General features: G+C 42.5%; 1 protein-coding gene across 10 annotated transcripts in view; it reads left to right on the top strand.

Annotated features, from left to right (window-relative positions):
* PARD3 (par-3 family cell polarity regulator) overlaps positions 1 to 12,821 on the top strand; it is a 609,688-nt gene that overhangs the window by 393,735 nt on the left and 203,132 nt on the right. For all 10 annotated transcript variants that reach the window (XM_075587739.1, XM_075587740.1, XM_075587743.1 and 7 more), the window contains 2 exons: positions 2,292 to 2,519; positions 12,475 to 12,697. In XM_075587739.1, coding sequence (XP_075443854.1) covers positions 2,292 to 2,519; positions 12,475 to 12,697 — 451 coding nt within the window. The remainder of the gene's footprint in view (positions 1 to 2,291; positions 2,520 to 12,474; positions 12,698 to 12,821) is intronic.

Below are 12,821 nucleotides of genomic sequence, written 5' to 3'. Positions count from 1 at the left end.
GAATGTGTAGTTTGGTTTAGAAATGTTGGCATGATTCGTTGTGCCATCCAAATGAGTTATGTTGGCCAAGATTGGATTTATTTCAGGACATCGGAATTCATGTAATGAGTGCAACATCCACAATTTAAGTGTTATCTGTGATTATAGACGAAAGCTGTTAAATTCCGGGCATTATTGAAATCCCTGCTCTGTGGTTAAAATTCCGGGCATTATCCAATCATTAATGGCCTGGAATTTTTGGCACCGTGCCATGTTTTTCAGCCAATCAGCTTTCAGTTCTCATTCACAAATAGTGATATCAGCACTCAAACAGTGGAGGTGATTGGACAGGAGGCAGCAGCAAGGCACTGACTCCTCCCCCACCCAGAGAGCTCCGTACAGGAGAGTGAGGGGAAAGTTTTGTGTGTCTGTGTGTGTTTTGTGGGTCTAAAGGGGCCAGCAGAGTGTTTTATTAGTATGTGGGTGTAGAGGGGGCAGCAGAGTCTGTTTTGTTGGTGTGTCTGCTGTGTGTTTTGTGGGTGAAGAGGGGGGGCTGCAGTGTGTGTTTTGTGGGTGTAGAAGGGGTGCACAGTGTTTTGTTGGTATGTGTGTCTGCAGTGTGTGGGTTTACAGGGGGCTGCAGTAGGAGTAGGGTGGGGGCTGCTGATGTGTTTTTGTGCATGTAGAGGTGGCAGAGTCTGTTTCGTTGGTTTGTGTGTGTCTGCAGTGTGTTTTGTGGATGCAGAGGGGGGCTGCAGTGTGTGTGTGTTTTGTGTGTGGAGGAGGGGTGCAGCATGTTTTGTGTGTGGATTTACAGAGGGCTGCAATGGGTGTAGAGGGGGGCTGCTGGTGTGTGTTTTGTGGATGTAGAGGAGGCAGCAGTCTGTTTTGCTGGTGTGTGTGTCTGCAGTGTGTTTTGTGGTTGTAGAGGGGGGTGGGGTGGGCTGCAGAGTGTGTGTCTGCAGAGTGTGTCTGCAATTTTGTGGGTTTACAAGGGGCTGCAGTGTGTGTTTGTGGGTGTAGAGGGGGTGGGGCTGCAGTGTGTGTTTGTGGGTGTAGAGGGGGTGGGGCTGCAGTGTGTGTGTATAGATGGGGCTGTGTGTATGTACAAGTTCCTTTTAATAAACTTGCAGTAAAGGTATAAGAATGTAGACAATGCTGTTAAAAATCAACATGACTACAAAAGTGTCTATTGATTTTTTTACATTTTTATTTAAAAAAAAAAAAAAAAAAGCCTACATTTAGCCTATAATAGTAATAATCCCCTCAGAACAGGGCATTACTGGCCAGTACTGCCATGTTAGGAGGGGATTATTACTTAAATAACATCTTGAATTTTGCCTTCACAGCCCAATACTGATTAATTAGCAGTTTCTCTATATTCATTAAATGAAGGCAATAGAGATGTGTTGGGATAGAAGTATACAGCACTGGTTAATAATATTCGGTTCTCTCCCCAGCAATATAATGTGTAATAACTTGTCACAGCAGACCCTTACCAGGAGTGGAGTGAACTCCAGTGTGGAGCTTTCTCTGAGTGTTTTGGTTTGAACGACGTTAGAAGCATGTCGTGCCAGTGAGGGGATGTTATTGGCTATAGCATGCACATTTTATTGGACAATCTTCTCTCACCAGTATGATCTTTAAACACATGATGGATTCCTACCTATTTTGCTTTAAACCTTGAAATTATGAACATTTGGCCCACCTTATTTTTCCCATTATGCTTAATGCCATTTTTTGGATTACCTTAAATCCCAAGATTGTTTCTCCGCCCCTTCCCGCATTTAAACCCCCCCCCCCCCCCCCCCGCTCTATTCTATTTCCTCTGCTGGTCAGCGGTTCTGTGCATCCACTACCTTTACATTAAAGTAGCATTTTCTCTCAGTTTCCCGCAGTCTCATGTGTGTGACATGTATATGCTTTGAAGTCTATATCATCCCAGCACCCCCTCGTTCCTTAGGTGTTTCAGGAAAGGAATTGAAAATATGGTCTTAAACATGTTTTACATTAAAATGGTATTAACCAAAAATAATGTACATTTCTGTATAATTCCGTGTGTTACAACTGGGGCCTGCACAGCATTGCATAGCAATGTGAGAAAAGAAAACGGCATTGCTAACCTTAGTAAGGGAGGATTTGACATTCCAAATGCCCAGACTAACAGATTTGTACAAAATGTTTCAACAAAGTGCGCTAAAATGAAGTGCATAATGGGAGTGCATCCCCACAGACTTTCACTGAGGACATGAATAATCAGGCATGCACTACCTCGCACTAATCCCAATTAACTTTTCCTTTTGACCTCCAAGGTTCCCCAAGCAGAGACGTAGGGCCTTCATTAGGCCTGAAGAAATCCAGCTCATTAGAAAGTCTGCAGACAGCAGTTGCCGAGGTGACTTTGAACGGTGACATTCCTTTCCATCGCCCACGCCCGCGGATTATCCGAGGGCGAGGCTGCAATGAGAGCTTCAGAGCCGCCATTGACAAGTCATACGATAAGCCACCTGCTGATGACGACGATGAAGGCATGGAGACCTGTAAGTAATACATTTCTTGGAGCTGAAGCAGTGGTGGGGGAGGGAGAGGGGGAATAGGGAAGATCACGTAACTGTTTTGATCTACTTGAGACACAAAGTTATTTAACTATTTCTTCTGTCCATCTTACAAATGAAAGGATGCTGATAGTCTCAATACATTTGAAACTGTTCTGCCCTTTAACCCCGGTGTGCACAAACTTTTCTTTCTGCGTGCCCCCCCACCCCCCCGCCTTCTCTCCTCCGTTGTTGCGCCCCCTTTTACCTCGTGCGGCGTCAAATGACGTCACGTGACCCGCTGCGTCATTTGACGTCCCATTACCATGATGTCATATGACCCTGTGGCGTCATTTGACGCCGCGTTGCCATGGTCACGCGTCCTGAAGCCGGCTGAATCTCGGTAAGTAGAAGTTGCAGAGGCCTCGCGCAGTCCCCCGGCATTTACTTTAAATGTCTTGGGTAAGAGCGAGGGACCTCTGCAACCGCCCGCGCACCCCTGCACCCCCCCAAAAAATCTCGCGCCCCCCAGTTTGCGCACCGCTGCTCTAACCAACTATACGCGGCTCCAACACAGGGGTTTCGCTTGAGGCACGCAGGGATTTAGAGGATGGATTGTTGGGTGGCTTCCAATATTGTTTCTCTTTTCCTTAAATGGAAGAAGCTTTAAATGTACAGGGATGTTCATCATTACTTAATATCGCTGCATGGTCATTTTCCATTGATGATCCCAAAGTGGTAATTTTGCCAATTGATTTTTTTGTTTTTGTTTTTTGTTTTTTTTTTTCTTTAGCAGAATGAGTGGAATTTTATTGAGGAAAGTTCAATACAACAGTCCCCTTAATTGATTAAAACCAACAATGCCTTCCAAAATGCATTTAGAATCAAGGCCATTTAATAATGCACCATTGTTCCCCAAGCATAATTACCTTTTTTGAAAATTACTGTAGAGTTTTTATAAATATTTTTTTTGTGTCTTCTATCGGCCATGTTTGTTATGTCAGTATTGGAATATAGAGTGAGCGGGACTAGCAGCTATGAAATATATATATATATATATATATATATATATATATATATTATTTTTTATTTTATTTTATTTTTTCAATTGATCCTTCAAATCGTTTCAATTGATCCTCCAAGTTGTTTTTGGTGTAGCCATTTACAATAATATTTTTTTTGCTTGTCTACAGTGATTCATTTGTTCTATGCTGTAGAAATGATGGTATTTATTTTATTATTTCATCTTTTTCAAACCGTTCCTGTAATTTCTAATGAGGATTTAAAAAGTGGGGAGAGGGCTACTGTTAACATCCTTTCCCCCCCCCCTGTGTTCTAACTAATGCAAAATATTTGGTTGAAAGGTGCTATATAAATACATTATATAGTATTTTTTATGTAGAATATATGCTTCCATCAAAAGTAGTACAGTATAAGGGAAAAAACAAATATTTACCAGCTGGTCGATACACAGAAATTAGTTCAGGGTTTTTTCCCCATGGAGGTATAAAAATTAATAAATAACCGTATTTTAGTTTACAGGCCTCATTACTCTAATTTCAAGGAGAGTTAACAAGTAAAATTCTAGTGGTCAAAAATGCTAAAGTTTAGAAGCCGGTCTCTGGATTGCAACAACATGGGAATGAAAGAAAATAATCCCGGTAGATCGCATTAGAGGTTTCCAATCTACAGTAACATCTATTTTAACCATTACACTGCCACAGGAGCCTACAATGCATGTAGGCCCATATTCACTAAGCCGTCTGCTGGCAAAATGCACCTTTCCGCATTGCAAGACAACTTTCAGCTTGTTAAAGTCAATGGGCTGGAAAGGGTCTCACAGAAGATTGCTGTAACGGTCGTGCTCGCCACAAACCTGGACCGGACCGTGAGGTTGAGGTGGGGATGGGTATACACCGACCTTAGACCATGAAACCAGGTCCTGATTGCGGATTTCCGTCGTCATGGGTAGCCGGGTCGGGGTTGGAGAAGGCAGGGTTAACGTTATCCAGGCTGGGGTCAAGGCAGGCGGCACAGGAGCAAAGGTCGAGGTCACAGGCAGGGTTCGGCAACAGGAAGGCTACAACTAAAAGCTTCAGCATAGGCGCTTCAGCGCAAGGGAAGGTCTCCGTAACAGAGCAGCTACAGCGTATGGGATTCAGCGGAGATGCTTCAGCATGGGAGATCCTCAGGAACAAGGAAGCTTCAGCGTAAGCTCTTTAGCACAAGGAAAGGCCTCCGGATAGAGGAGGCCACAGAAACACGAAGCTTCAGCACAGGGGCTTCAGCACAGGAATAACCTCCGCTTGGAGGCTTACAGGAACACGAAGCTATAGTGCTGGGGATCCAGCGATTCAGCAGAGGAAGGGCTAAGGCAGGGTAAGCAGTGGTGCTTGTGGCAAGCACAGGATACCAGGAACACAGTGATTCCAGAATTATGTTAAGCCACTTCCTGGGGGGAAGGGCTGACCCTAAATAGCATAGGCAGCCAATAGGGGCAGAGCTGCATTGAAGTCAGCATTAAGCAGACTGCAGTGAAAGTCAAGAATCCGGTGATTCCAATAGCTGTTCAGGGAGAGCTTTGCCTGGAACCTCTATAGCCCTGAGTTCCAGCCAAACCCAGGACCGGATTCCTTACAATTGTTTCGTAAATTTGGTCCTCTGGGTTTTGTAGGCCCCTTCAGTAGCCGTCTGTTTGACATACACAATATTGAAAATAGTTGTCCCGTGTGAATCTGTTTTACAATGTGATAAAGACGAACACAAACGCTTAATATTCTGAAGCCACAACTCCGCCAAGTGTGGGGGAATATATTACCGACGTCTTAATTATAATTATTAGAGCCGTCAATTCTAACTATAAAATGGAATGATCAGATGGTGCCCACCTTAATTAACATTCATTTCAATTTTCTGTTCTTTAACCCCTGAGCGCGGCCCAACATATGAAGCTCCATTTCCGTAAAAGCATTCCATGAGATTTAACCTTGTCCTTATTAAACAATGTCTGGATTGAGTAATAGCAGTCACAGTGCAAGCTATCTAAATGTGCATACAGTGCAGTGTTGCACTGTATGCCGAATTCTATCGCAGCCCTTAAACTTAGTGAAAAATAAAAACGCACGCGTGATAAAGAAATAAATCTGACGTCTTGCAATTCCATGGATTAATTTTTGTCATGGTTTTTTTTTTACAATACGGGGCACGTCCACCCCTTCACCCATTCCACGTGTTGCAGGATTGAGAGAGGGAGTATTTTAATCTGGTCTGTAACTGTTTCATACGCCTAAAATATAAAATATGTTAAACTGTTCATGCAATGTCTTTATACATAATGTGTAACCTCTGTTCATTTAATGTAACCGTGCATTTGTCATCATAACTCTGTGCCCAGGACATACTTAAAAACGAGAGGTAACGCTAAATGTATTACTTCCTGGTAAAACATTTTATAAATAAATAATTTGCAGATGTGATTATCTGCACATTTACAAAATTTGCAACTTAAAACCGTGGTCCCCAGGCTGTTTTGTCAATATTTGCAGTACTATTTTAGCCACTGTCGAATTAAAGCACTTAAATTCTATGTGCGGGACTGTCCAATATGTATTCGCAACATTTTCTTTTCGCCAAAGGATAATACCGTAGTGTATGGAATCCGCCCCTGGGTTTGGCTGGAATCCATTCCTTACAGAGCTATGCAGGTTCCAGACAAAACCTCTCTGCTCATGCAATCACCTGCTTCTTGCTGCCTCCTGTGCAGCTCTGGCCTGATTGGCTTTCTGTGCTATTTAGGTTCAGCACTTCCCTCAAGGAAGTGCTGTGCATAATTCCAATTCCTCTTGGCGTCACTGTGCTGGCCACAAGCTCCTTGCTTGTTCCCTCTTGGCCTTTCTGTGCTGAAGCGCTGGTTTCCCAGTGCTAACTTCTTAGCTCCTGTGGCCCGCTGCTTATCCTCCGTGCAGTGGCCTTCGTACTGTCCTTCCCCTGTCTTCCCTACAGGGGCCCTTTCTACCCTGAAGCGGCTCCGTTCCATGTTCCTGTTTCCTACGCTGAAGTGGTCGCACTCCAAATTCCTCCTCTCTACCCTGAAGCAGCTCCGCTCCAAGTTCCTGTTTTCTACGCTGAAGCTGCTACGCTGTAGCGCCACGCACCTGCCTTCCCGTTGCCGACATTCGCTTGCATCCTCGACCACCGCTCCTGTGCCGCCTGCCTTGACCCCAGCCTGGATAACGTTAATGCTGTTTTCTCCTATCCTGACCCGGCTATGTTTGACCACGGAATCCGCACTCCGGACCTGACGCCTAAGGTCGGTGTTTTCACATCCCCACCTCGGTCCCGGTTTGTGGCGAGCAAGTTCGTGACACGTAGTTAATGTGAGTCTTCGATTTTGCAAGCTTTCAACGAAATATCGGCAGGCACTGAGCGTGTCCTATTTACAAGTCTCTTGTTCAATCTCCAAAAAAGGGCATATAGAGGAACAGAAACGAGGACAACACAAATTATAGTGTAGTGTATTAGAATCCAAATATTTTTATAGAAAAAGCTGTCATTGGTGCTCTCCCAGTTAGTCAGTGTTATTCATGCCTTGAGTATTTCTCACAGGGGATGGTGCTCGTGGTCCAGTGAATTGTCAAAGAAAGCAATATCTACGTGCAGGCGAATTTCTTATGAATGCGAAATTCTTCATTCATTGCACTCATATTCGTAAAACTTTAAAAGGTGCATACAATAAAAGTGTAGGGTGAGGTATATAGCCCAAAACGGTAGATTGTTCACCGTTCTTTACGTCCTCTATGGTGCCGTCTATCACCTACCCCCTGTCCCCTTAACTTCCGGTACAGCAATCTCAACGTGCCTGCCTTGCTAACCCAACGCTCACCCTGCCTCGTATTTTATACCAAATTCTGAATTGGAAAAAAAAAAGTTTTCTTTGCCCTTTGAGTGCCTTGACCACTTCTCCGAATCTGACATGTGATTGCTCCATCATGGAAGGCAGACAGAAGGAGAGGAGTCCGCCCCCCTGGCGTTCCTCATCAGTGTTTATCGCGTTGGCCGCGATCTCCCCTATTAAAACATGCATTTCGTAGCTACTGCATCATGGGGCCCCTGGAGTGATTGTGTGCTTTATAGAAGTGATCAGAAACAGAAGTGATGCCTCTTATTCCAATATTTAAACTCCTACCTCTCCAACACGCGTACTGTAACCAACACAGGCATTCCAGTAGGGAGACCACAACACTTGTCTTACAATTAATAAAATGAACAGAGTCCTACTGTTTGCCTGTTATATTTGATTCAAAGTATGATTTAGTGCCTCCTATTTTACAGGCCTTACATTGCTTGTAAGGAAAGAAACCATTGGATGTCTTTATCCAGCCAACATTCTTCTTGTGTCCTATTTATAGTCTCAGCATTAAGCAAATCTGGGGTTTTAGAGAATGTTGCATATTAAACGAAATTGCAATGCTCATCGCTTCGAACACTGACACAGCTTTCGCTTTTTTAGAGACTCAAAAAGGACAATGTTCTAATGATTTCCCACATCTGGCAAAGTTTCACACGACCAGTGAGGCAGAGGCAGGTTTTAAGTCATTTTAATTTCAAGCCGTTAAACTATTAATATAAAATCATGACGTCCTTAATAATCAGTGGTCATCTCCTCTGGTTACATTCCAACAAGATGACAATCTGTGCCGCTTGGTTAAGAAAAAAGGTCTTTGTGTATGTCATAGCAATCTGTGTGTATTTGTAGGTTTTTTTTTTTTGGTGGGGGGGGCTGTAAAAAAAAACAATTGCTTCAATTTCCTCTCATTTTGGGTAATTGCATGATTTGTTAGGAGAAATCTGACTACGAAGAATTTATTAGAAAATGTAACTTTCTTGAATTTTCCGCTTAAATATTTTTTTGAAGGATTGCTTAAATGACTGTAATTATTTACATGGGAGTAGTGTCTGGACTCCTCATTTATCATTTTTCTTTGCACACATTGTTCAGCTACCAAACACACTCCTGTCTTTCCCTTCTCCACCCACAACATTTGTGTCTCTAAATTATTAAATTATTAAATTAATTCTGCTGAGGTCATTCCACAATGGGAAGTTTCTTCACGAATGGCAACAAATTGGATTAAATTGTCTAGCCATGAATTTCATGCAGCAAAGAGGCCAAATGTCAGTCCATGCTGGCCAATCGCAGGGTACGAGCTTAGGCTTGTGTAAAGGGATCCTAATTAGTAATTACGCCGGTCTAAAGGGTATCACTAACGTCTGCAGGGATGGGAGTCATAAGACCATAGAAAGAGCCATGTTAACACGCTAAGTGACACTGACATTTCAAGTCAGGAAATGGTGTCAGTTAATAGAACATAATAGTATTCATTTGGATAGAAGGCATATGAGGTGCTTTACAAAACAAATCAAGATATGTTGTACCCCTTAATAAATCTCGTTTCAGTGTTCCCTCATGATACTTTGACAGCTCAAACGTTACGCACATTTTTCAAAATATCTTGATTTTTTTCCCCTTCTATTTTGATTGGTTTTTAAAGCATTGCAGAGAACGCAAACACTTCTTACCGTAGCATTTCTTTTACAGAGCATTACGCTACCAGTTTTCTTAAAGGATTGCAGATGAATATCTTTTTTTTAATGCACTTCACAATATCTTTAAGTGAGACGGATTATTGTTTGGGTGAACGAAGAGCATAGCGAGATTTGTAGTTGCAAGCATTTCAATGCATCTTACTGTGGCCAGATAGCACGTGCGTTTACTAAAGTAGCACTCGTATGACCAGCTCTCAGTAAATATACTTGCCCTCCGAAGTCACTATAAAAATCAGAGATAAGCCCCAACAGAAATTAATTTTTTTTTAAATTGAGTGAATGCTGCTATTAAGTTTATTTGCTGTCTTTTTATACATGCCACGACACATGTTTATTCAAAATGAATTATAGACTGCTTTGTGTTTTATATTACGCACTCCACTCATGAAGACAGCATTACACGTGGTTAATTAATTTCTCAGTTAAGTGGTGCAGGTGTCTGAAGACAGAGTAGATTTTACACCCCATGTGCTTGTCGTCGTGCCCTATATCCACTGACTGACGGCCCTATATTTGAAAAACCATGTTTTAAAACTGCAGAAAAGGCGTTGTTACCTGGTGGTCTGCTATGGCTTTATATTGCTGCTCTGACATACTTTCCCTCGCAAGGAAAAGAACGTCCAAAAAGCACAAATGACACTGCTCCTTTGAGTCCCGACTCCTTGCTAATTTGGCTCTTTGAATGAGAAAGGTTGAGTACTACTAACGTAATCAAATAAGAGGAGCAGATTGTCTTGTTTTGGGTTTGTGGTCACAAAATCACAAAAAGCACTGAGCTTGCTTTTTTGTTCTCTGAATGACTTAGTCAAGTCGAGATTACTATCTCTAGTGTATTGTTGGAGAGCAAGACTTTCAGATTGGGCATAGCTTGGGTTTCTGTGTTGCTGACTGGCAGACCCTGCTGTCATTCGCTGTATGGAAACACAAGAACGTCCAATGTCTGCTGCTGGGGCTTCAAATTCTCAGAGGTGTTCATTTCCCATCCCTGGGGATGCTGACATATTATTAATATCTTGTGAATGATCCTGGTGGATTTAATGCTATATATTATACTCATATTACATAATATAGCATATGTCTTTAAAATGGGGGGGGGGGGAGATGTATCAAGTGTTACAAAGTAGAGTTTTGAATCATTTTAACACTGCATAACTGTGTCAATGTATCCATTTTTTGGCTCCACGTGCGGAATATGTGTTTATGGAGCGGTTATAGGAGAGCATAGGGGAGGAGGGAGTCAGTGCAATATTGTAATGAGATGCACCAAACGTTGCGTCTAGAATTGATGCATGTTTCCTTTCTCTTTACTGCAAATAAATCCACAGGTGTCTGGCATTAGGCTACGCTTATAGTGACGGCGACGGACGCTGTAAAAATCACATTGAGATGACTACCAGCGATCGCGACCAATCCGTCGCTCAGTCGCGGTTACTATAAGCGCACGCGACAGCGGCAATGCATTTGTTTTGATGCGACGTCGCTGTCGCCGGCACTGTAAGCGCAGCCTTATCCTCTTCCCCAAAGAGATCTGTTCCAAATGTAAGAAGCCAGAAATTGAGATATTCACACATACTGTATGGCACTGCTGGCAAATTGAGATATTCACACATACTGTATGGCACTGCTGGCAAATTGAGATATTCATACATACTGTATGGCACTGCTGGCAAATTGAGATATTCATACATACTGTATGGCACTGCTGGCAAATTGAGATATTCATACATACTGTATGGCACTGCTGGCAAATTGAGATATTCATACATACTGTATGGCACTGCTGGCAAATTGACGCAGTTGCTTGATGTTTTGAAAGCAAACATAACCAGTTTGATAAGTATCTCACTTCATTGTCCAGAAATATATCGAAAGTGAAGAAGAAAAAAAAAGCTGCTGAACCTTTTGTAGATGTGTTTTAAATACTACAGTTTATTACTGTGCCAAATCTTATGTAGATAATTTTATATATATATATATATATTCGCAAAACATTCATTGTTCTCAGTTGTTTAGAAAGTAGCAGTAACTCCTGGCTAGCTGCTGTGAAATTCCCACCTTCCTTTGTCATAGTTACAGTACTAGTAGGAAGAAATGTGCTAACTTCATATTGGTGGCAGCCGGAGAGGAGAGTTCTGCATGGTGCTGCGTGTGTGGAACTTCAGGGCTTCCTTCTGTACAGTCCGTCTAAACACCATGTTCTGTGGTGTACTCTTATTTACACTTCCCTGGAACACTTACTGCTTCCTTGGCAGTTTAGTCAAATTGCAACGTTAAGTAGTTAAATGCACTATATTGGAAAATGTAGTTAATTTTTTAGCATTGCTAATACATTTTGAAATGTGAAACAATAAGCAAGCATTTACATCGCCATCTCTTGTTTTATGGTACAGTATGTTACATAATATGGCAGCCCCTCTGTACTTACAGTAATGTGTACTTACCAAACCATAGGTGAGGGGGAAGAGGTGCTGTAATCAAGAAATCCACTGCTGTCACATATTGGTTACATATTGTGTCACATATTGGTTAATACAAGATTATGTGAGAGCTTAGGCTCAGATTTAACTAATAGAAAACAGAGCATTATAAGCGCATGGGATATGAGATCATAAACATGTGGATTTTATTACCTGGAATCGTACTAGGGTATACAGCGTTGCGGAGTCAATATCTTTTAGCTGCTTTGATCTCCAAAAATGGCGACAATAAAATGTTCTTAACACCGCTGCTTCTCCTGTTATTGAAAGGGTTGGCTACTAATCTGTGCACTGCACATTACAGATAAAGCCATCGTTGTTTGTAACCAACGGCGCGCTGCAGCAGGACGTACACAACGCACCAGTGGGTTTCTGCTCTTGCGAAGGGGCTGTTTCTCCCACGCTATGTTACCCACAGCAGCGCGCCAGCAGGTGCAATATCTTTGGCTACATCTGTAGGTAGCGGTAATGCGGTCTCAAACTAAATGCAACTCGCACATGATTTTACAGGTTCTAGCAGGTTGCAGCCGGAGCCATCCAACAGTTCAGCAGAGTGGGGTAGGTGGGACACAGAGAGCAATAACCCTCTCATTATTTCTATAAAATTGACACAAACTGGGGAAGCTCATGTGTCCCTTATTATGGTATTACCAGCGGGGCACCTGCTCGGGTGTTTGGTGGAGGCTCTGGTCTGCTGTACACTTTCAGACTGGGTTAGTTATTTTACCACTTTGTAGACCAAGAAGAATTGAAAAAAAGTATATTTCAGTTGCTGATTTGGTTCATTTATTTCTAAAGTCTTTGTGCGTGTATGTGTATATGACGTGTGAACTCCATTGTTCTCTAACCATACTTAAAACGGTCTCGTTTCTTCTTAGTGGAAGAAGACACCGAAGAGAGTTCGAGATCAGGACGCGAGTCTGTGTCTACCGCCAGCGACCAGCCATCCCACTCACTGGAGAGGCGGGTCAACGGCTCCAGCCAGGACAAGAGCGACCGCAAAAAGGATAAGAGTGGAAAGGACAAGAAAAAAGACAGAGACAAAGATAAAAATAAGACAAAGAAAGGAGGAATGCTAAAAGGTCTAGGAGACATGTTCAGGTAGGTGCTCTATTCAATGATGTGCTTTTCAGTAGCCCAAGGAATGGGGCCTGTAACAATTTGTGGTTGAAGCTTGAAGACCAATATCTCAAGATAACACCAAAAATGTAAAAACCCGATTTTG

Source organism: Ascaphus truei, chromosome 2 (assembly GCF_040206685.1).
Source record: "Ascaphus truei isolate aAscTru1 chromosome 2, aAscTru1.hap1, whole genome shotgun sequence".
NCBI lineage: Eukaryota > Metazoa > Chordata > Amphibia > Anura > Ascaphidae > Ascaphus > Ascaphus truei.
Note: the sequence above shows the minus strand (reverse complement) of the source record. Positions and strands in the feature narration are given on the sequence as shown.